The sequence below is a fragment of the Apis cerana genome, linkage group LG15 (assembly GCF_029169275.1).
Source record: "Apis cerana isolate GH-2021 linkage group LG15, AcerK_1.0, whole genome shotgun sequence".
NCBI lineage: Eukaryota > Metazoa > Arthropoda > Insecta > Hymenoptera > Apidae > Apis > Apis cerana.
In genome coordinates, this window is record NC_083866.1 from 8,750,592 (window position 1) to 8,775,566 (window position 24,975).

The 24,975-nt window shown below is 45.1% G+C and overlaps 2 protein-coding genes across 4 annotated transcripts in view; one reads left to right on the forward strand and one right to left on the reverse strand.

Annotated features, from left to right (window-relative positions):
• LOC107997460 (uncharacterized) lies at positions 1-20,047 on the forward strand. 2 transcript variants are annotated; one of them, XM_062086080.1, is made up of 8 exons: positions 1-23; positions 10,427-10,506; positions 14,512-14,756; positions 15,051-15,244; positions 15,722-15,844; positions 15,946-16,160; positions 16,489-16,887; positions 17,011-19,726. In XM_062086080.1, exons 2-8 carry the CDS (start codon positions 10,465-10,467, stop codon positions 17,581-17,583), a joined length of 1,791 nt encoding a protein of 596 aa, XP_061942064.1. In that variant the 5' UTR covers positions 1-23; positions 10,427-10,464; the 3' UTR covers positions 17,584-19,726. The 2 variants fall into 2 exon arrangements, with proteins under 2 accessions (XP_061942064.1, XP_016911557.1); XM_017056068.3 differs by lacking the exon at positions 1-23 and adding an exon at positions 267-1,265 and having other exon boundaries at positions 17,011-20,047.
• LOC107997374 (uncharacterized) overlaps positions 19,649-24,975 on the reverse strand; it is a 10,081-nt gene continuing 4,754 nt past the window's right edge. For both annotated transcript variants that reach the window (XM_017055918.3, XM_062086081.1), the window contains exon 3: positions 19,649-23,731. In XM_017055918.3, coding sequence (XP_016911407.3) covers positions 22,022-23,731 — 1,710 coding nt within the window. In that variant the 3' untranslated portion in view covers positions 19,649-22,021. The remainder of the gene's footprint in view (positions 23,732-24,975) is intronic.

Below are 24,975 nucleotides of genomic sequence, written 5' to 3' on the forward strand. Positions count from 1 at the left end.
CGCGTTAGGGGCGCTCGCCGGAGGTAAGTAGACGGCAGGTTATCAGTCCGCAGAACATCTTCGTCGCGAACGGAACCGTAAACCAGTGTGGTTGCGCATTCTTTCGTAGCGGAGCAACGGAGAGGACGAAGGAGGAGGAGGAGGAGGAGGAGGAGGAGGAGGAGGAGGGGGAGGAGGGGGAGGAGGAGGAAGAAGAAGAGGAGGAGGGACGGAGATAGAGTGAGGGCGCAGGGTGGAAAGAAGGATAGAAGGGGGGAGAGTGAGAGAGAGAGGGAGGGAGGGAGATAGAGGGGGAAGAGAGAGAGAGAGAGAGAGGTATGAGAGGAAAGGTGGAGGTAACAGTAGTGGAGGAGAGGACAAATTGACGAACGTACGTCGCGGATCTTTTGGCGGATACGCTACTTGTCGTCGTCGTCGTCGTCATCATCGTCGTCGCCGTCGTCGCTGTTGCCGTTGCCGTTACCGGTACTGCCACACACTGCCGTTATCGATGCTCAGTCGAATCGGCCACGATCCAACGGGAGTTTCGTATTCGTTCTCTCTCGCTGTGTATCGCGCAACCGATATACATCCTTCTCCCTGACCCGACGATCTCTTCTTCCCTTTTTTTCCGTTTTTTTTTTTATTTTTCTCCTCTCCTTCTCTTCCCTTTTTTTTTTCCGTAATTTATTCGCACGTATTTATTTATTTATTTATTTTCCATCCCATCCTCTTCCTTTCCTCTCTTCTTCCCTTCCTCCTTCTCTCCTTTTTCTTTTCTCCCCGATAACCAACGATCGATCGTCCCATGGACTTTTCGCGACGTCGAGCTTTGCGACGAACGATCGAACGATCGAGTAACTCGCTGTGTGCCGGGCGGAAGCGGCGACGATGATCGGTCGCAGTCGCGCGATCCAATCCGTGTAAATCCCGTGATCGGCGTATTATTGTCGTCGGGTGAATATATTAACAAATAATTTTTGAGTGTTGAGTGAGGATCTCCCGTGTTCCGCGTCTTTCGTCTTTCGGGAGAGTCGAATCTCGGGGGGGAAGAGAGGAGGGGCGATAAAGCTGCGCTCGATCGCCCGATTTTTCGACGGGGGATCTTTGAAGGAACAGTGAACGGAACGGGGGTATTAAGAAGAGAGAATCGAGAAGGAAGCTTGTCAAGAGGAAGAGAGAAGCGGGGTTGATAAGGCGATAAAGCGGCTGCCGGGATGCGGCACGAGGAGCCGCTGAGCTGCAGCTAACACGTGGCGACTCCACGCGCACTCCGCGATCCCTAGGTGAGCCTTATTCCTAATAATAATAATAACAACAATAATAATAATAATTTCTTTCTTCCTTCCTTTCTTTCTTCCCTTCCGATTCTCGTCGAGTTATCGAATCGTCGAAGCACTTGGAAGATTCAACGAAGTGGGAGACACGGTTCCTTTTTTCGAAACGGGGGTCTTCCCCCATTGAGGCGGGAGGACCGCTCGGGACAGTTAATGCGAGCCGGGGCCGATGATCCGGGGCTGTCGATATAAACGCGCACGCGGATAGAGTGGACCACGGCGAAACAGGCAGGCGGATAAGGTTCTCGTACGAGGAAATCGGGTGGGGAGGGAATGTGGTCGGTCCGCAGGCAAGGAGGCCCTCACCAAATTTTCGTGCCGCTGGTCTGGGCGCAATGTGCCTCGAATCTCCACGTGCTTCCACGGATCCTCTCTCCTCCTCGCTCCCTCTCGTATCCTCTTTCTCTCGCTCATTTGCCATCTTCAATCGCGAACGCACCGAGCCACCATTCCCGCGGGCCTCTCTTCCACTCTCCTCTTCTCTCCCTCTTCTCTCTCTCTCTCTCTCTCTCCTCCTCTTCTTCTTCCTTGTTTCGTATCCGTCTCTCATTCTTCCTCCTCGAGTCGTCGAGAATCAAACCGCTTCGCGGAGCACCGAGTTAGCGCATTCCAACGAATACTCGTACCCGTCGCTACTTGCTACTTCCGTCGACCAATACGTCGTTCGATTCCTTCCTTCCTTCCTTCCTTCCTTCCTCGAGAGAGGAGAAGAACGCGCGATGAGTATTATTTATACCGGCCGCGAAACTCAGATAACTTGATTTAACACGAAACGCTGGTAAACGCTTCGCTCGAAATTCGGCAGTCTAGGAGAAAAGTTCTCTAGAGAGAATATTTGGAAGGGAGAGGAAAACAGGCGAATCGTTCAAGACGAATCTTGTTAATCGCGACTAATACGAATAGGATAGGACGAATAGGATCGAAGAATCGATGCTTCACTCGCGGCTATTATGCGATGGAGGGTCGACTAGGGTGACCGATTCCGGTCCGCTCGATACACGGACCGGCTCTCGAATATAACGCGCGTGCATAACATGCTAAAGAAGGAGCGCGTACACCTGGCTACTACACCTGCACGCTACACCCGAAAAATTCGTTTCGAAGATACGCCGATTATCGATTTTGTATCGTCCTGGGTCTAATTACGATCGGCTCCTTTCCGAATTCATTTGAACGAACGGCACTCCTTTGCGCGCGTATCTATTTAACGAAACTTGGATATATTCCAGTTAAAATCTTATCTTTTTTAACTCGAATAGAATTAAGATAATAAAAGTTCCAAAGCTTAGCTTCTTTGAAACGTTATACCTTGAAACGATCGAATAGTGATCATATTTAAGGTGTAAAGATTGTAGAAGAATGGCGAAATAAATACGAATACGAAGTGAATACGCGGGGGGAAAAAACCGGTGAAAACCGGATCTGATTAAATGGTTTAAAAACAATTGACAAATAGTCGCCTGCGAATCTTTAGCATCCACGAATGCATACCTTCGTTAGAAACTCTCCTGTTTTTTATTTGTATAACGTTAAATTGACCGGTTCGGTGATCGAGTGGCACGCTTAGATCGCGACAATGCGGCGCACGACGAAGCGGAGGCCACGTGTATGTGCGCGTGTATGTGTGGGTTGATCGAAACGTTACGATCTCATCAAGGGCACGGAGAAGCATCGGTGGAGAAGCGCGACCCAACTCGCTTACTTGGCCCAACTTAGCCGCGGCTCGTGTTCTTTTTAAAATTTGCATCGAAATAAGTCGGCGAGCGTCCGTTTGCCCATCGCCGCCCCGTCGTTGGCGGGCAAAAGGAGTACGCTAACGGTTTTCGAACAGGTGTCATCTCTTTTTTCCGCGCTTCATGAAATATTCACCAGGCATACGATCACGTTGGTACCAAGCGCTAATCCGTACGTTGTACGGGGGCATTCAACCTCCTGCTGGCCTGCCGCAGCATTGGGATCACGCCTGACATAACTTTGCATTCGTTTGACGATGTAATTTCTCCTCCGTGCATCGATATTGCCATCGCTTCGTCTACTTTGTCCGAGCGAGATAACGCGAAAAGAAATAACGATGTCGCGACACAACCGACCCCCTCTCCTCCTCATCCTCCTCTTTGCGCGAATTTCGCCGTGGACGAAAGAAACACCGTTGCGAATACTCGTTCCTTTCTCTCTATTCGCTCTTTCCTCTTTTCGCCGGACGAACGAGCCAACGAAAATTCCGGTCGATCTTTTTCGCTTAACATAACCTCTTAAACTGTTCGAACACCGCTGTAAACCGCAGGCGACGAATTTTCACACGGCATTCGCGCGGCAAACGGTGAAAACGGCGAATATCGATGGATCGATCCGTGTGTATCGCGAACGGTTATCGGCTTTTGGCCGGCCGATAGCCCTATAATGCTTCACGCATCAAGCGTCGCGAACACTGGTCGAAAACGTAATCGGGGCAGCGGGGGGGTTGCGCGGAACGAATGCGTGCGCGATCATTTACAGCGGACGATTCGGAACAGGCGCGTGTGGCGCACTCTCCCGCACGAAAACCGGTATCAGCGTAGATTCGTCCCATTATCCATTATCCGCCACGGTGTACGTTTCACGCGGCATCTCGCTACAATCCGGCACACTATTGAAAACTATTCGATAATGCGATACCGCTCTACGCGGCTCTACGCGTTGTCATACACGATTTCGCTCGTTTCTGTATCCCGTGGCCACGGGATGGGGGCGAGGATTCTCTCTCTCGTTCGTATTTCTCGACTCATCGTGGCCGACTCGCCACGCTGAGAGATGAAGAGAAAAAGAAATCCGTTTCGTAGAGAAACGGATTAATGGGACACGGACACGGAGTGGAAACGGAGCACGCTACGTGGTCGTAGTAGCGTTAACCCAGTTTCTTTGTTATTTCCCTCTTCTTTCCCCCTCCCTCCCTCCCCCCTCCTCCCGGTTATTCCGTAGCCAGGTCGAACGAGGATAATGATGATTCGCGACAGCTGTCGGCTGTGCGGTAAACGATTCGAGCCTCGACACGCCGAGCCGCTTTTAGAATTCGTTCGACCGTACTATCCTGAATTTCAACAAAGACGATCGAGCTCCTCGGCTCGTTTTCCTTTGCACGAATATCGCGTATATCGTGCGTCCGATCGATTCGATCGGATCGTACCAAAGGAGAACGGTGGAGGGGGCAGAGGGGCGGCGAAGCGAGGGGAATATAACGTAACGATACCATAGTCAGAGTCCAATACGCAGCCAAAGAATTTCCTCCTAAGTTTTATCGCGAATCAACGTCGCGTCCCGGATGCTGCGAGCTTTCCATCCTTTACGGGAAGAACATATGTAGTACGCTCCATCGCGTACATAACCACGATACGACCATAGTAATCGTAAATTCTCCTGGTCCGCCACAATGAACCTACTTCTTCCTCCGCGTCTCGACGATCTCTCTCCGCGAATCAAATTGATTTTCACCCATTAGCAAGGAGGAAAGTACTTGCTCGACTCGATCGATACCAGCTTGAGAACAGCTGACGGACACATATATATATACACATATATAAAACAGTTGTAGGTTGACGATGACGATGGTATTGGAATTTCGTAACGCGATGTCGTCCTCTTCCCCCACCCCTCTCCCCTAGAGAAACGAGAACTCGTCCGGTATCGCCGCCACTTTCCTCCATTCACGATACTCTCTTATCTGGCCCGTGTGTACGGGCCTTATTTACATAAAATGTACACGCGAATGCATTCACATGGTCGAATGGAAGAGGAAGAGGAAGGGGAAGGGGAAGGTGTGCAAGCTCGAGCACGCGTAATACGCGGCTGCCACGCAGCCCTCGAGACGCGGACGTAGAGCACGCGATAATTGCCGTTCCGATATCGTCCGCCCGATGTCCTCCCCGTCGCCTCCTCAACGCGCGATCACTGGGTCGCATTAACCGTTAATGTTAACGCAACCGATCTCGACCGCGGTGAATGGATCGTGAAGTCGTGATTACTCGAACTCGGTGTACACGGAATCTCCCGCTTCTCCCCTCCACGCTCCGCTCTCTTCCATCTTGATAATAATTCTCCGGGTATCGAGGCAACGAGTCGCGACCGGACACGTTTAGGTAGTCCGAAGGTCACCGGAACGGATTCATTTCGGATCGTTTCGTCCAATCTTTTGGAAATCTCTCACGTCTATCCATTATTATTGTTTTTCTTTAATAAGTCTCCATGTTACGATCGAAAATCCCCAATATATTGGATATTTGGTGACGAATATCGTATGAATTATTTATTGTTCTTGGAATTTTTCCCTGTCTCTCTTTTTCTACGAAACAATATATATATATATATGATTCGATAACTAAAGAAACTTGAAATATTCGTATCACGATCTTATCCTACTTATCGCGTGCATTACTGGTGCCTCGAAACTATTTCGAAGATACCGTTCGTTTAAAAGTAGCGAGGGAACACGTTTAAGCACGTTAAGGTACGGATCGTGAAACGTGTTCATTAAGAAAAAAATTCTCTTCCCCCGAATAATTCTGTCATTTCTCATCGCCGCTAATTGCTGGTCGATGCATCGTTTAAAAAAAAATAATAATGATATTTACATTTTTACGCGATTATAATTAATCGTTGCTCGTGATCAAATCTATGAGGTGGTTTTTTTTCTCTTTTTTTGCCGCGGAACGAGTTTGTCGTTACCGCTTCGTGATCACCGGCCGTTGTGCGTCTATCTATATACGTTCGTCGGTTTTTATTCGTCGATTCGACTTCCCCGACGGTTTCGAAATAATTTACCGTTCACTTTGGCGACACTTACAAATTGCACGGGAATATAAGAATTAATGACAGTAACAGTTAATGACCGGGGGTATCCGTAAATGTAAAACCCTTCTCCCCAACCCGTTGACAGAATTCATTCAGAATTTATTCAAGAATATGTCTTTCAAGCTTAAATTTAAAATTTTAAATTTCGATCGAGCTTTTCTCCTCTTCCTCCTTTTTTAAAAATCCAAAATCCATTTTGGGACCAATGGGACCAGAACAATAAAACGGAATAAATACTCTCGTACCCGTCGTAAAATACAAGGTATCTATCGGTATTATATTTCTTCAATGCTTAATCAAGCGGCCGTTTTACGACACGTTTTAACGCCACGGGAAATTAAACTCGCGTTAACAGCAGGCGAACCGATCTGGCAACGGCGGTCCGCGGATTTTTGTGATTTATTATTTTCGCGGGGACAAATCGCGCGTCCGGTTTCGTTCGCTCGAATCCGATCCCAGCAGCGGGAGGAAGAGGAGGGGGGATCGGAATCGGGATAATAACTGCGAAAGAGAGCGCCGAGAAATACGTTACAGCGTGGGATTCTCTGTCCGAGAAGTGGCGAGTCGGTAACACCGTTACCGATCCTCCCTCTGAGCATTCCAACTTCGACACGTTCCGGGAAAGAACTACCTTTCGAAACGGAGCCTCAAGAAAGAAAGAAAGAGAAAAGGGACTTTATTATCCGTAAAATGCATTATTAACAAAATTTCAACTCGAACGATCCGAAGGATTTCTGGTTTCACGCGGTTGAAGAGGAATTTTTGGAGAGAAGATATTTTTTTTACGACTGGTATCTCGATATCGGACGTTTAAACGGATGGGGACGCGAAAGGATTCGACTTCCCGCTACGAGGGAACCTTGTCGCGGACTGTAATACGAGGGAATAGCAATTACACTGTAATAACAGTACTAACGATAATGGTTGCAAGAGCAGTTAGCATTAACGACGCGAGCGATCATGCCGATGCTGATGGCGACAATAGTTGCATCGTAACTTTTACACGCATGAGTTGTTTCGTAGGCGTTCCGATTAAGTAGCGCGAGCCAATGTGTGCGTGCGCGCGCGTCTGTTACTAATCCTCGACCACGTAACGTTAAAAATCTAGGGTAGAGAAGATATGTATGTATATAGGTCAGACTGCTTTTCGTTATAATTAGTCAATTAACATTTCCTGCTTCGCAGGAACGGGCCCCATTAAAATTTATAAGGTAGAAAACTATTTTCCTCGAATTGTATTTACAATCTTATTCATCTTCCCGTATCCTCCTGCATGTTTCTGCAACCGGTTCGATCTCACAGCTTGAACGTTAAACGTTAATCGGTATAGACGCGATGCAACGTTACATAGGATACGGGGGATTTAATTAAAAAATTAAATTCTCAGGCAGACAATAAACGCCTGCCCCCCTCCTTCTCGGCCTTTCTTATAAACCCATGCATCAATCAATCCCGATCACTTCTAACAGACCTTCTATAACCGTGTTATACGTTTCTCACGGATCGCGAAGATATTATACGGTGTATCCAACGAGGTTTTTCAACCACGGTAAAAGAACGCGGTAAAACGAAGCGTGACTAAGTTTCTGTCAATATACCTTAATCCAATTCGCGCCAATTTCTTTTTCCTTTTTTCCTATCCTTTACCGTTCCGGAAGAATAATCACTGCGCGGGGGTATAAGAACTGTATAATTTAACAACGCGAAACAAGTTGCAATCGTAAAGCGTACAACATTACGCATCGATCGCGACGAATAATATATCGAAACGAATAATATATTCCCGCTCGCGTTTGCGTTAATTAAATACGTTTTCCGTTCCTCGGTTATATACCGCACACGTCGGCACGCGAACGTTGTTGACATCCAACTATTATTCGTAATCTGTGACGCGCCACTTACGCGTGCAACATAGTAGTAAACTCAATTTTAATTAACGTCCTCCGCGCACCACGTCTGCGCAACCGGCTGCCTCTTCCTTTTGCCTCATCTATTACGGCGCGCCGGCAGCTTTACAATTGACATGTCGTCTGCGTTGCACGATACTTCTTCTCTCCGCGCGTTCCTCCTCTTCAGAACGAAAAGAAAAAAAGAAACGACGAAGAGAGAAAAGAAGGGAAAGAGAAAAAAGGAGGGAAAAAAACGTTGATTTTACGACACGCTATATATATATATATATATATATACATATATATGTCGTATCGCTATTAACGATGTGGAAGTATTTTTGCTTCGCGGCGAGGTATCCTTCCTCCCTTCGCCCCTCCCCTCTCCCGCCCTCGAGCGGTTCTCAACTATAAATTCATACAATCGCATATGGATGAAATACCACATGTCTGACAGAAATTAGATTTCGCGAGACATTGGAAACGGAAGAGAAATTCCTTCCATTTCGTGTGAACGAAATTAGAACGCACAATTGAATTTCAAAAAGATTCTCGGACATATTTTTAGACAAAAAACGAAGATTTAATGTCATTGATTGAACTTTGTCTCTATTTTTTGGTGAAGCAAGGAGAGAGAAAGAAAAAAGCTGCGTTGTTAGACGATCGCAGGTGTGTAGGAAAATCGATCAAAGGCGAATAGATCGCTGTTCCGTTGTTAAGAGGACAGAAAGAGAGAGAGAAAGAGAGAGATGTCGTAAGGCGATCGAGCTGTCAATTGAAATCTCGAAACATTTAATGTATTTAATGGGAGGAGGGGAAAAGAAAAGAAAAAAGCGAACGACCAGAACCCAATCAACGAGTTGGCGTTTCGATTCGCTCGGAGCAAAATCGTGACGTAACGCTAACTGAAAACTTATTATCGAGTGCCGCGACAATCGTGAAGCTAATCGGTAAATCATCGACTGGCTGGATCGTCGAACGTGACACGGTCCACGCGATTGATGTACACCGCCAAACATAACGTCGAAATCCATCGGTTTAATCTATTCATAAATGGCTTACCGTGGAAACGGACCACAGTCGTCGAATGGTTTTATGAATGGTCGCGTGGAACAGGTTTCACAGTTCGGATACGGGATCGTTAACTTCATTTTTATCTTTGCCAACGTTTCGTTTCAATCCCGGATATCCGTATCGCTTCAATTTTTTCTCTTCTTTTACCCTCTCGTCTTTTCCCCTCGAACGTAAAATTAAAAAATTTGAAATCGAATCGCAAGAAGAAAACCAATCGATCCGTCCCAACGATCGAAACTATCCATTTTGATTAAAATTAAAAATACATATATGTTTAGAAAATATAGTCAGGTTTTGAATATATATATATATATATAGAGGAGAGATAAAAATAAAATACAAGAAACGAACAGTCTTTTTAATTGTCATTTCCATTTTATTCATTTATTCTCATCGGAAAGTTGATTATGGAACGAGATATCGTTATATATCTGTGTGTTTAAATTTACAATACACGCAAACGCGGTGTTAGATCGTGATCAAAGAAACGAGCCAGCCGAACCGGTAAAATGCTTATCGATTCATTAGCAACTTGGCTATCGACTACATTGGAGCCAACAAAGTACTAAAAATAAGTAGGCCAGTACGAAACTACGAAACCAGTTGTAACTTCTTCCCTCTCCATCTGAAAAATCGCTTTTTTTTGCGCTCGAATAAAGACAGCCCGTCCCGACAGTGTCTCGATTATCTCCACGACGGATCTCGCGACGAGAAATCGGTAATGTAACAGCGGTTCAACGGATAATGAACGGGTTGGGTCAACGGTTGATCGAGAATAGAAACACGTATTAACGCGAAAAATACAAAACCCGAAAACCCGTTTCATCCGTTCCGCTCATTTATCATTTCCAATGATTTCAATGCTTCTTTCTAGCCTCTCGAATCCGGATGCATTAATGGACGGAAGATTTGATAAACGACACGAGCTTTGCGTTTCGAGAGATGAAAAGATAAAAAGATCGATATATCCAGCGGAGGATAAAAATTTTATCCGTTACGACACAGATTTTTCAGAGGATTATTTAATCGATTGAAAAATTGCAAATCGCAAATCTCGAGTTTGCCGCAGAATTTAATATCGCACGCTCGAAACCTCCCCCTCCCTCCTCATAACTATGATTTCTCTCTTGGAGAATCAATTTTACGCCGAGACCTCGTTGGGATTCGAAGCGCGACCTGGCGGATAGTATTCAGTTAATTTGCTCGCTAGACCATGGTGGTCGGATAAATTAAAATAGATCCGGCTGCAAATTCCTTTTGCAGGTTGCATACGATTACAATCGGGAACGTAAACCTCTCTAACGACAAAAACGTTTCTCATTCCAGGAAGGCGTATCTCATCGTGAGAGGCTGGGACCTCCAGGATGCCAGGGGTGTGGAGGTTGCTACGTATGCTGATCTATATGGTGAGAAATATACGATTTTTTAATAAAAGGAAAACGTATACGTACGAAAATGGATCTCAGGGTAAACCGATTGAAACTTGCCGGTTCAAAGCGGCTAATTTCGAATCCAGCCAAAGGAAGTATCCTACTTTCTCGTAATGTTCGAACGACTCGATCGAATGACGAAGGAGGCAGCTTCGAGACCAACGTATAATACAAATAACGCGAGAATATAATTCGTTCGCGAAAATAATAAAGATCGATATTGTCAGGATGAAGCTTACACTCGAATTTGCGCGCTTGTTAATCGTTAAACAAGGAGCGTAAGTTATCACACGAATCGAGATACTGAGTTGAGCCCGAAGAAAGGCGTCACTCCCGCTGATTAACGAATTCTAATATTGATTCTACGAGCATGTGGGAAACGGTAGTTTCTTCCATAGACCTCTTTTCAACCATGTGCTCAACGACGATAATCTAGCATCCATTACCGGCCGTCCAACGATTTTCACACGACTCTTATCCGCTTAACCGTTCCTTTTGCGAGCCAATTAAGCTGTGAGACAATGGGCCATAATTTCGAAAAAGTCGCGTGTTCGCGCCCTTGGATTAAAATAGGGAAAAGGGGGAAAGAAAATTGTCGGATGATCGTTACGAAATGATGCCTAATGAAAAATTCGTCACAGTCGGATGACAATGCGATGACGCGGCAAAAGACGCGACAGCTTGCAAGCGGATATTCGTGCCTACTCTAGGTACCGTTACGCGTATCTTACGACCTTCTTTTCCTCCTTTTCCCCCTTGCACCTGCTTCCTCTGAAAGTTATTCAGGACCTCTGCACAACCTATTGCCCCCTCGATGTTGCGTCTGCAGAGTGAAATCTCTTATTGCGGTTTCGCGCAGGAAATGCGTCATCTAACTCGCATACTTGCATCCTTCGATATTTATGCGCTTCCGTATCCACTCGAGCGCTCGCTCCATTGAATATATTCTATATTCATCACCGGCGTCGTGTGCGAATACCATCTTGCACTATTCGCGTCCTCGTTTTTCTTTTCTTTCTTTCGATTCGAATTCGAGATATAGATTAAAAAAGACGAACAAAAGAAGGATTTTATCCATTTATTCAGAGTTTTAGAACTCTGTGCTTAGCGCTGGAATTCTGAAATCGTCTTTCCTGGTAACTCTTAAACAATTCGGAAAAATATTAGCAATCCATCCATCGGTGATTAACCGTTGTCGAGAAAAAGTACCGTAAAAATCTGTTTAACTATTCGTTCTTTGCTTCTGCCTACATGGCACGACAATACGTATATATATATATATACGTTTTTAAAGAAGAGGCCTCGAATGCGAGGGACCACCGAAGTCTTTATTGGTGCCTACTTAAAAGAACGTGACACGAAGAAATAGTTGCTCGTCTCCCGGTGAGTGAGAAGCGCATAAACGAACACAGAGGAAGCTATTTCCTCGTGTGTCGCGAGGAGTACAATCGGGTACACGGAGACGGGCATTAGTATTCGAACGCCAGAGGAGCCGCGATGGGAAACTCACCTACCGGCTTGCCTCACGTTCGAGTAACTCGGAATACTGATACATTCGCTGTTATAACGAACTTGCCGTCGAGTCGTAAAGCCTATATCCCGCGAATTGCTTCCGCCTCTACCGCATAATATAAATATCGTTTGCCATTCATTTCACGTTCTTCAGGGGGATAACATCGGACTCGATTGTCTCTACTCGACTAGACGGACGACTCGATGCGCGAGAGCATGCGCATGCGCAGATCTCCTCCGATAAATTAATCAACCAACGGATGGATTTGAAACGGACTTCGAAATCCGTTTCTCATCCGAAAGACACGAAGCGTTTTAACAAACACGTTTCTCGTTTTGCGGCTGAAATCGCAATTTTCTACAACCCGTCTTGTCTACTAATACGGTACAAATAAACGTGTTAAAAGAGACTGGTGGCTTCTCTCATTCATTCCAAGCGTATCCTCTTGTCTGTCCTCTCGTTCGCAAACGTTCTCGAGTACGACATCGAGGGGAATAAAATCCGAACCGTGAACTCGATTGATCCTCGATGATCGACCGTGAATCAAGTCGAGGCGAAGCGAAGCGAAACGAAGGGAAGGGGGGAGAAAAACGAGATGCTGGTAGTTCGGTTTGCCCCGCAAGGGGGCAAGAGTGGCGCGCGCACACACAGGCGCGTGGTGTATAACCCCGTTGGTATACCACAGGTGCGTAATCATTTCTAATGAAACGTTGTCATTTAACAGTGCGATTGTAAGAGCGCAGAAACTTGTTTTCACTTGCGCGAAAAACGGCGACCGTTAATGCAGCGGTAAAGACGCCTCTCCCGTTACCAGCATTGCGCGCGACCACGATATATACGCACGGGAACACCTTCCTTCAAACATGCCCACTTTTGCGCTTACGTGTCGCGCGGATTTTCTTCTATGATTCAAAAAAGATCGCGACTCGTTTCGTGTTTCGAGCTCGATGGACGAGCTACGAGCGGATGAAGAACGTAAAGATCTATTTTCTAGAAAATACCCATTATTATTATTATTATTATTATTATTATTATTATTATTATTATTGCACGTTTGCCAGCTTATTTTCCTCGCCTACGATTCCAGGATCCGTATATAATTCCATTCTCCGTGTTAATCGACGTTGCACGTGGGAAACAGCCGGATCGAGATAACGATTACGATCCTTCGACGTGTTGTCTATATATTCTCTCGAGTACGAGCTTGAACGAGTATGAGTGGCGATCTGTACCATTGATGGAATCATTGGTTGTATTTATTTTTATTATCGTTTATTCATCGCGTTGGAAATTACGGAAATCGATAGTAGGAATGCAGAGAAGGGGGGAAGATTGGAATGGTGATTTACGATAAACGTAATGGTATAATCATGGTTGCCGAATGAAAATAAAGATACCGGATAGAGATCCGTGGAAGAGAAATCGTAGAGATACGGCCGGATAAGCCTTGTTACCGGGGAACATGTACAGGAAACGTAACTACGGGGAAAAAGTAGTATCGCGGTATTTGCATTCGGTTGATCCGGTCGGTATAACAGAATTTTTCAAAGATTGCATATCGATCGATCGATGAAATTATTCGCAGCGTTCATTTTTCGCTTACTTACCAACTTGTATGGCTACGTTGCAGGTGTGCAACTCGACGATTCAATCGACCGAGAGATTAAATTATCTTTCGTTTAAATCAAGATCGATGCAGATATATTTCGACTCAGCGTGTTAAAAGCGTAATCGCGGACGTAAATTTTACGAATATAGTTATCGAAAATTGTTTATAAAACTTTTTAACCTTTTTTCGTTACTAACTTTTAAGAGTTACTCGTGGTAAAGAAGGAATTCGAAGTAACCCGAAAAATACCAACGGTCCTTCGAAATAAGAAAAACGTTCCGCAAGCATCGATAATTTAGAATTTTACAATAATAATTTTAAATGAGTACCGCTAATAGTCTAAATATAGAAAATATAATTACCGTATATTTCCCGGCGTGTTATACAAAATATTATTATCCGGAACTTAATAATCGTTATAAGTGATCATTAAAGAGAATTGTACGAGCATTTAAGTAATTAAACGTTTATTATATCCAATTTGAGAGGAAACACGATTACATGGAAACGGCAAACATACGCGCACTTTAAGCTATAATAAATCTAACCCAGTATTAACAATTTTATACGCATATTTATGTACGCATCTAAAATAATTTCCAACAATTTGATCGATGAAACGATCGCTATGGAATAATTGCAAATAAAACCAACTCGTATCGTTCAAAAATTATTATCTCCACCGATCTATCTCGGTTATCGCGATCGAAACGTCGGAAAAAACGCGCGCAAGTTTTAACGTGCTATTCGGTTACGAACGATAATCGTATAAGAGTCGCGTATATCGTGTTGCCAGAGCGAGAGAAGAGAGAGGTCGTCGAGTTCAAGATATAAAAAAACGTATTGGTTGAATGCACAGGTGGTTGGCTTGAAGAGCGTTGGTAGCAGCAGCGACATTTGGCCGCTGGAAAGGCCAGAGGGAATGCCAGCCATACAATCCCTCGAAGTGATGTGTGGAAAGGATCACATGGACGTACATCTCTCGTTCTCCCAACCCTTCGAGGGCATCGTCTCGTCCAAAGGCCAACACGCCGACCCGCGATGCGTCTACGTTCCACCGTCCACAGGCCAGACCTTCTTCTCCTTTCGGATAGCCTACGCGAGGTAACATCTCTTGTACTTGTCCGTCCAACCGTCTCTATCCGTCAAACGATCTTTACGATTAAGCTCTCCCTCTCGATCGATAAGAAGATATGCGCGGAAACGGTTAATCGATTATTCGATGCTGCAGAGTGTTGTTAATCGGATTTGATTCCTTCCCTTTTCTTTAAATTGAAACCATTCGTCTCCTTGCTGAGACGAAGCAAATTGGACAAACGATCGGATTGGATTGGAACGATTAATTGTGTTCAATGATTTAATAGCGAAGGCTTAAAGTGGTAAATGTCCTGATCGCAGATGCGGTACCAAGCCAGACATGCACGGACAATTCTACGAGAACACGGTCGTCGTTCAATACGACAAAGATCTGCTCGAAGTGTGGGACGAGGCTAAACGATTGCGTTGCGAGTGGTTCAACGATTACGAGAAGACAGCTTCGAAACCGCCGATGGTCATCGCGGATCTCGACGTAATCCAGTTAGATTTCAGAGGTACGGTTTTTCCATCTCTCCTCTTCGGTATTTACGAATCACGCGGCTCGATTAATCCACTGATGTTCCATCCTGTGTCAGAGTGATCCTTCTCAGAATCTCGAGAGACTCCGGACTTTGATACGTAATTTTAATACACAATCTATTGGCTGAAGCGATTTCGATGTCACTGAAATTTTACGCGATTACACCCGGCGAGTATCTATACATACATATATATATATATATATATAAAACAACGGGACAAATGGGTGAAACGGTGATCCCCGTTCGTGCAAAGAGTTCAACACGAGTTTAAATGATCGCACAGGCAACTCGTGTAGCGGCGGTTGACCACAGGTTAAAAGAACCGCAGCCGCGCTTAACTCGACTTCCCTTTATACACGCACGCGTTTTATGCTTAGAGATGGAACACGGTGACGAGATTCGAATTGAGATATAGAAATGGAATAGGCAGAGGGATCTGTGGTGTTGCAGGCGACAACGTGGATTGTTGGATGGAAATTCAACACGGCAAGGGACCCTGGGCACCTCCCGTCTCCGGAATAGTGCCCCTCGGCTCCACCCTCACCCTGGTCGTCGCCATAAACGATTATCGAGGTAACGAGGGAAATGGGGAAAGTCGAAACGAAATCTGTGTATTTAATTTTTGGATTTTCTTTCTTTTTTCTTTTTTCGTCGTCGATCGATCGGATCGTCAGGCGAATTCGACATGCGAGTCAAGTCTTGCGTGGCCTCTGACGGCGGTGGGCACACGATACAGCTGAGCGACGAGTTCGGATGCGTGCTGAGGCCGAAGATGATCAGCCGATTCTTGAAGGCGAGGGGCTCCGACGATCGTGCAACGGTCATCACTTACGCCTTCTTTCACGCGTTCAAGTTCCCGGACGCGTTAAGCGTGCACATCAAGTGCAAGGTAAACGATGTTGGATATAAATATACAACGGATAAAACAGCTTACGATCAAAAGGCAAAAGTATTACTCGAAAATATTATGAAACGCGGTGAAGCCTTTTAGCCTTTGCCTTTCCTTAACTCCGAGTGCTGTCCGACAAAGTAAAGAGCAAATATTTACGATTAAACAAGTAAACGAGCGGTTTTTAACGAATTTACTCGGTAAACGAGACGATCGATCTCGAACCGAACGATTTGCCTGTTCGTTATGCAAATTTGCGTGCCAAAGACAGAGAGAGAGAGATAGAGAGACAGACGAAAGCGGTTAAATTGTTTCGATCAATGTCAAGGTTGAGATCTGTCGTCACGGGTGTTTGGATCACTGTCAGCTCAGCGGATCCGTCGGCCACTACATTCAAGAGCGCAAGGATCAGATACGACCGCAGTACCCGCAAACCACAATACCTCCCACCGTTCACAACAACGAGGATGACAGCAACAATAGTGCCGACAAGGTTAACGAAAACGCGGGAGGTGGGGGCGAGCAGGCGGACGGTTCCCTTTACGACGACATCATTCAGGATGGTGACGAGATGACCTCGATAGGTGGTCACTTCTTGGGGGTGGAGAAGTCGGTACCGAAGGCGCAAGCGCAGACGAGCAACCGGTTGCCAGCGCCAGTGGTCGAGATACCGAACGAAAAACTTCATACGGACGAGACGACCGATCCTTCGAGCCGACCGTTCCTCGTGAGTTCGCGCCAATTTTTCTTTTTCCTCCACTCTTCATTACTATTATTATTATTATTATTATTACTATCATCACGAGAAGGGGGGAGAGAGACGAAGCCTGTTTTCACCCTTGTTTTGCAGGATCCAGCACGGGTAACGCGGTACGAGAGCGACCGGGACAAATTCCCTCACGGACCTCGCAATCTGGAGGGGGACACGATACCGAGCGCCACGCCGCTCTCGTCCCCTAACGGCAGACGAAAGAGATCCGTGGTTGTGTCGGATAGGAAAATCCGTAGCGCGGACGTCGGCGTGAGCGGTTTGTACGAGGTGATCTCCGAGGCCGATCTAGCGTTCAGCCCGGACACGCACGCGGAAGCGGTAACCGTGTTTCAAGGCAGAATACGGGAGGAAGTGGTATACGGTATCTGTCTGCCCATGCCCGGTTTCAGCGCCCTCTTCATCGTGGTGGCGCTGTCCGCGGTCGTTTCTGCGCTTGTCGCGGGCGCGATGCTGCATCGGTTGCAGGCGCAACGCGAGGCCGCCGACAGCAGAAAGAACAATGGAGCTGTGCACTCGACCAACGGGTGGTTACCTTACGGGTTGCTGCGCGTACGCTGCGCGGCGAGACCAGCCCATCCGGAACAGATTCAACAAAAACAAACGAATCCAGTCGCAGCCACGACGAGTCCACCGGTCGAGAGAGGAGGCTGAGAGAGGACTTTCCGTGACTTTTGTGTCGCTCGTGTCGCGGGACGCGCGACCGTGTACCACGCTCCACGAAAGACAATGTGCAATAATCACGCTGTACAAAGTATTTTAAGTGCGTCGAATCGTACGCGCGACAGTCTCCTCCTCATATATCGATATAACGATCGCATCAATGGGACAAAGATGTTATGGAAAAAAAAAAAAAAAAAAAAAATGCAGCTGATGCGTTTCGTAATCCGAGAGCCTTCGACTCCTCTCAATCTCCCCTCCTTCTCGATCATTTATCTATCTCCCCTCCCCACTCTTCTCTTTCCCCTTCCTTCCTCTTTCCCTCGTCCGAGCAAAGCAAACGAAAGCGTTATCGAACGATTATTTTCGACGAGTAAAAAATATTGGTATTGGGTAAGTAAGGAAAATAATCATCGCTAAAAGCAATATTCGCCGCAGGACGAGTTGATGAAATATTCGCGAGAGGGATAGCGTTGTTCACTTACTGTACAACCTGTTTCCTCTCCAGTGTTATCGAGTGAATATTGTAAGGGAAAAAAAGAAAAAAAAAAAAAGAAAAAAGAAAAAAAAACACGTCTCGCTTGATATTGCGAATAATCATATTATCAGATACTTTGTATTATTATTTCGCTCCTCGATTTCGATCATTCATTTCGATCGAATCGAGGATGATTAAGGGAGGATTAAACGAAATACGCGTCTTTTCCCCCCTAGATGAATCGATGAACTTGAGAAGGTGCGTAATAATAATTTTTCTATAAGTCTGTAGAATACGAGGATTAAAGTGCGATTAAAAAAAAAAAAAAAAAAAGATTCGTTCTCTTTTGTAAGTAAGTCGTAACGCGTATTTAATTAGTAATAATTAGTACGCGTGTCTTATCTATTTAATGATGATATTCGCTAGAGGTGCTGATAACGATCAATATTCATGTCATAATTATATAATAAAAAGATTGGACAGGCGGATCAGATATAATAAAGATTAATATCATCATCCAATTACTATCGAATATAATTTTGTATAAACTATATATGTAAGTAATTCCTGAACGAATCGAATTACGTTAAATATTTTTTTTTAGAGATCGATATTTTTGATATTTCGTATATCATGCATATATAAATGATAAAAATCATTGTACATAAACGAAAACATTTTCGGAAGAGATTCACAATCAAAATTTATATATATCCTATCTGAATTTGAATTCGTAAAATTCATCGCGCAAAGAAATATATTTTATTCGTTAAGCTTGTTGTATTTTTTCACATTTTTCAGAAAACTTTTTTTTTTTTGTATTTGTTCTTCGCATAAAATTATATTTGTATAAAAAAATAGAATTAAAAATATCTTATTCATATATAGCAAATAAAAAATTTATTTCAAACACTTACACTTTACCTTGCCGCTCTTCAACGAAACTCACTAGTTTCGCGTATTGCTAAACGCAACGAGATTGATAATACAATAAACTTAAATTAGCAGCACCTCTAGAATTAGCTTTAAAGAGGCTGAAAAATAACAGCTGAATAAAAATACTGGTGAAAAATATTTTCACGAGGAAAATTTGAAATTGTTTCCGTCTCGAATCTTTCTCTCTTTTTTTCTTTTTTCTTTTTTCCTCCTCTGTTTCATGTGTCGAGATATTTATATTATTATACGCGAGTAATATAATTACAAAAATTTCAATATGGTTTAACGAATGCCTGTCGACATGTCTCCAATGTAATATCTTGAAAAAAGATCGATTCCAACGATTGTATAGAAAGATACATTTAATATCCCGTGAACAAGATCCTGTATCGACCGAGCTTGAAATATCATATACACGAATATAACATATATCCGAAAAGCTGTTTTCACGAAAAGAGCTATTTAAAAGCATTTGTCCAAGGATAAAGAATAAGATTCATTTTTTCTTCGACTCGAGCGTCGATACTTAATCGCTGTTAAAATACATATACGTATAGAAATATAGAAATAATTGTTGAAACGAATATAGAGATTGGTGGAAGAGTGGTTTTTAACGAAAGGAAGAAAAGGATCGAGTCGATTGAGTTGATCGAAAGATTGCGTCTTTTATTTAACATCGAATCAATGCCAATAAATATATTTACAGGACCTATCTCCACGGAACCAACGGATTTTATTCTCTTCCCGCGTTCTTTTATTTTCCAAAGCGAAAATGATCGAAGACGATTAGAGTTCGGGCAACGTTAGTATTCCATCATACTTCTCTCGTGTATTCGCTAGCTCGAATGAGAGAGAATATATTCGTGTGTAGAAGAAGGGCGGTAAATATAATTAATTACAATTTATTCATATACAAAAAGTTGAAGTGCTAATTAATTTTGTAAAAAAATACAATTATCTCATCGATGAGAAATAATTTATAAACATGTTTATATCTACGTGTTTATACGTTAATATTAAATACTATATTATTATTATCTTTTATATGCTATCACAAGCTACTGACTATTCCTTTATACATCTTGTTCGATCTTAATACTTTGTATTAAAATTAATATAAAGAAAATAATTTAATCGCGTAAAAATGAAAGATTGAAACCAAATTATTCGTTTTTCTTTTCTTTCTTTTTCTTTTTTCATTCGCTACGATAATTCACATACTTGGACCTCTTCTTCGTAAAGTAAAATGTCAATTATCGATCAAAATTAATCGTCAAAGAATATTTGCCGTAATATCAAAATTATCGAAGAGAGAAAGAATGGCTTGTATAATATCTCGAAAAGAATCGAAACATCGCGTATTAACGTATATAAAATTCAAAAATTCTTTGAATATTGTACGACGAAGAACGAAATCTCAGGAAGAAATGTATATACCGTTCAAATATTTATTCTAAGAGGAATACGAAATTCGACGTATCCAAGAATATATTTCCGCGCGTTCTGTATCTGCACGAATAATGTTTCAATGTTATGCGTTTTCTTTCTTTTCTCTTTTTGCACGATATAAATACATACAAAATAACATTATCATTATGAAATATTGACCGAAGATTCTCCAAAACTCCGAAATTACCCGAAGAAAGAAAGATAATCGACATTTTACTGCTCGCACGATAAATATTTTAAATACTCTATTTAGTTATAAGAAGAAACTTCGTTTTACATGGCAGCGCGTATACGTATAAACTAACGTAGAAAAAAATGTTCGCTTCACTGAAGCGAAACGTTTCGTATTTAATGTTAACCTAAACGTAGGATTAATAAAAATCGAGATAGCATTTTTTTAACATAGTTTCGTGATAGTGACTGGCTCTTACACCGTTACAAGTGTACAGATAAGATATATGGTATATGAATCCGTAAAAAAAAAAAAAAAAAAAAATTTGGAACATTATTACCTAATAAATAAATAATATTAAGAAACAATAATATCGTCAACGTATTCAAAAAAAAAAAAGAGAAACAAACAAAATAAAGGGGAAACGACGAATGGTTTCTTAAACATGGACTATTTTTTTTCTTTTTTTTTTTTTCCTTTTTTTTCTTTTTCCTTTTACAATGTGTTTCAGCCTTAACGCGTCGAGTTACAATTGTGACCGATAACGATTGATCGAAATAGGAAGAAAAAAAATACCCAAATACCATGGACAGCCCCGGAAAGAAGTCGTAACGATGAATAATCGCACGAAGGGGCGAAAAAAATGTTTGATTATCTTTGACTAAATTTTTCGGAATACCTATACACGCCGGCAAGGGCTTGAGCGTAAGTTTCGTGATGACGAAGCACAAATCTGTACTCGTTCCGAATCTCTGTTTCGGCGGAGAAACGGACGGATTCGGTACACAGAGAGGATCGATATTTTTATTCCGTAATACGAAAAATACGATACTCTACGCGTCCGATACGCGTTCGTATACAGAATTGTGCTCTCGACATTCTGTAGCCTCTACGATACCTGTAATGGCGCGACCAAGAGGACCGGTTTGCGCGACATCCAATAGAACATGGAACGTAAAAATTTTCTCTGAACGGTCTCGATCTGTCTCTGAAAATAAATATAACAAAAGATAAAAACTAACGAGCGAGTTTCACCGGAATCGTGTTATATACTTATATACTTTGTAGTATTTAAAAAAAAAAAAAAAACCTGACAATTCATCGAGCAATTTCCGTATCGAAAATAGAAATTAAATCTCGCGTTCCCTTCTTCTCGCTAACGTCAACGAAGTCGTTGGTCGTTATTTCCCCTCCCCCCTCGTTTCAATAAATAATTAAGTAGGTAACGGCCGAAAATGGTCTGAAACCAGGCTCCAGGCAGAAATCTGTTGGGCTTGATCCTTGGCGCGAAAAAAGTAGGGGAAGGAGGGGGAAGAAAGGAAGGACAAACGGACGGCATCGTATCGCGCATCTTTCGACGCTACTCGATCGAGAGTAAAGGGGAAAAAAGGGAAAACCTAAGAGTAAAAACACGTCCTGGCGGACTTTTTAGGCGCGGTTTGTTCCCCGCTGTGATACGTGGCAACCTTTCCGGACTTGCCCGAGAACGGTCTCAGGCGCAGACAGAGGTAGGTGGAGAGGACGCAGGAGAAGAGCAAGACGGCCAGAAGTACTATCAGGGTGACGACGAAGCCCAGGGTGGTCATGCATATCATGGCAGCGTTGGACGCGCTCTCGTTTCGAACGGGGAAAACCACGGTCGACCCCCCCAATTCACCGTTGCTCGCCTCGTCGATGGAAAAGGTGAGGTCGCCGGTCGAGACCACCCGTATTATGCGATTCACTCCCACCGCCTTCTGGGGAGCTGGTATTATCTCGCGGGATTTCCTCCGCCTTTCGTCCCGGGGACGCCCGGCGGCCGCCTGGAGATAAGCCTCGAGGGGGAGGGGGATGGGGGGCGGAAGGCCGTAGGCGGAATCGGGGTGGCCGCTGGAGGGAGAATGGTGGTTCTCGAGGAGGGCTTGGGACTCGAGCAGCAACGGGGACTCGGAGCATTGCTCCGGGCACTGGTAGCGGCATATCTGTATGGTGCACTGAAAGTGGACCTCCATCGAGTCCGGGAATTTGAAGGCCTGGAAGTGGGCGTAGGAGAGGACCGAGGCCGAGGCGCCGAAGTTCTTTATCTTGGTGAAGCGGGACATGAGCTTGGGCCTGGTGATGCAGCCCCTCTGGTCGACGAGTTGGATCGGCGCCCGTTTGCCGTCGTGCGCCATGCAGTTCCTCACGAGCATGTCGAACTTGGAGTCGTCGTCTTTGATCGCGAGCACCATGGTCATGGTCTGGCCGATCTTGACCAGGCCCGACACCTCGGACGCCCACGGCCCCTTGCCGACCTGTATCTGCATCCAGCAGCCTACGTTGTCGCCGGCGAAGTCGGCCCGCACCACATCCAGCATGTCGACGGGGAACGGGCGAAACGTGACGGACTTCTCGTACAGGTCGTGCCAAGTGCACCGCAGCTTTCTCGCTTGGTCCCAAACCTCCTGGACCTGGGGATCGTATTGCACCACGATAATGTTCTCGAAGTACGTCCCCGACCCGGATTCGGCCCCGTACCCGTATAAACCGTTCTCCGTGTTCCCGGCCGTGCCACACGCGTGAATACTAATCTCGAAGTTGACCGAGGTGCGCCCCAAGCCTGCCGGCAAGTGGACGCAGTTCACGTTGCTGTAGTGCCCTTTGCTGAACACTATGCCGTAGAACGGCTTGTCGAAGCCGAGGTAAACTTTCATCAGGCTTTTCTCGCACTTCACGTCCAGGGAGATGATCTTGGGCATGTCGGGGGTGGGCGCGGGCCACGGCTCGGCGCCAACCGCCGTGCTGACCCCGCCGCCGCCGCCCGTCGCGTACACCTTGTCGATCGTCTCGGACGGGGTCTTGGAGGGCGGCAGGGGTGGAGGCGGGCCGTGATACGCCACGTTGTGGTGCGGCCTCGGATGCGGGAGCCCGAGCCCGGCTCGACTCGGTGCCAGAGGAAGGGGATGGCCTCGAAGACCGCCCGGCTTCCCGTAATGGTTCCCACCTGCGTCCTTCTCCCCTAACGACTCTAACGCCAATTGGTCCGAGCTGTTTATGTCGTTGTCCTGCCTGTTCAGCGCCGAGTTGTCGTTCCGATTGTCCTCGCCCGGAATCGCCTCCACCACCTCCACATCCTCCGCTCGGCCCAGCTGCGAACACACAGAGATCAACCGTGTATCCTCCTCCGTCGAGGAGGGAAAGGGAACAAACGGCGAGAAAGCGTGAAAGTAGATTGACGCTGTCGGACTACATAATTTACAGACTCGTGGAGGAGAGGCCGCCCAAGTGAAACGGAGTCCCCAACGGATCCTGCCTCCCCTCCACCTTCCCTCCTCCTACTTTTATTGAATACGAATCGATCCAACAATTAACATTATTCCCGATTATTTGGGTCGTCGTAGCTACTCGAATTTTATTACACGAGTTATTGCTGCGCGGGGAAGGAGGGGAGAGGAACGTACGAGAGGAAAATGATTGGACGCGCGCTACATTCGCCGGCCGATTCTTTCACGTTACGTTTCACGAGGCGAACGAATCCGTTGAAAGAGTTATCCGGTCGCGTGCATTCCTTCCACGGCCGATATACGGGAGACAACAGGCTGGACAAGAGATCGAGACAAAACCCGTTCCGACTGTTCGACGAATGACGGCTTCGACGGGAGGGGAGGAGGCAGGGGAGGGGCGGGCGGCCAAACGATGAAATAGGAGCAACAGTCGGGCACACCGTGCACACCGTGCGTAGTGGCTGATTGCCTCGCGCGTGACCCTGGGGCATAACGGACCACCCGTGTCTTTAGCCGCAGGTCAATCGGCCAGCTCGTCGCTTCGGATATATATATATATATATACACGTATATTCCATTTATTTTCCGCCTCTCCCTTCTTCCTCTCGCCGATCTCATCTTATCTAGCCTAACCTCGTCCCCGTAAATTCGACGAAAGCTCGCCGCTGGGTCACTCGAACGAACGAATCCGGATGACGATGGATTTCGACCCCTCCCCTTCTTCACTCGGCTGAATTATCGCCAATCGCGTTTCATTAGGGATCGTGATCAATCGCTCGACGATATGAGTCTGAAAAATAATTATCGACGACAAGAGTATATATATATATATAGATATGGAAGAAAAACTGGAAATCGCGAACGGTAGTCGCGAAAGATAATAAACGTCGAGATGTTGCGGCTTCTCTCCTATCCTATTAGAAAGGTATTTCATTCATTCTTACTCCGCTTCATTCACTCGGCCGAGTCTGTTGCAAGAACTAACTCACGGTCCAGCGTACGACGTCTACGTGAGATTATACGTAAGATATAATATCGCGACAAAGATATAAATCCTCCGTTAAATTATGTTCCGTGTTTGACAACGCGATAATGACGCGTGTCGCCGG

Excerpts from the sequence above, each read along its gene's own strand:
- LOC107997460 (XM_062086080.1), top strand. The coding sequence starts at position 10,465 with ATGCCAGGGGTGTGGAGGTTGCTACGTATGCTGATCTATATG. Across the intron at positions 15,245-15,721 it reads AATCCAGTTAGATTTCAGAG|GCGACAACGTGGATTGTTGG; the intron begins GTACGGTTTTTC and ends GTGGTGTTGCAG. Across the intron at positions 16,161-16,488 it reads GCGTGCACATCAAGTGCAAG|GTTGAGATCTGTCGTCACGG; the intron begins GTAAACGATGTT and ends ATCAATGTCAAG.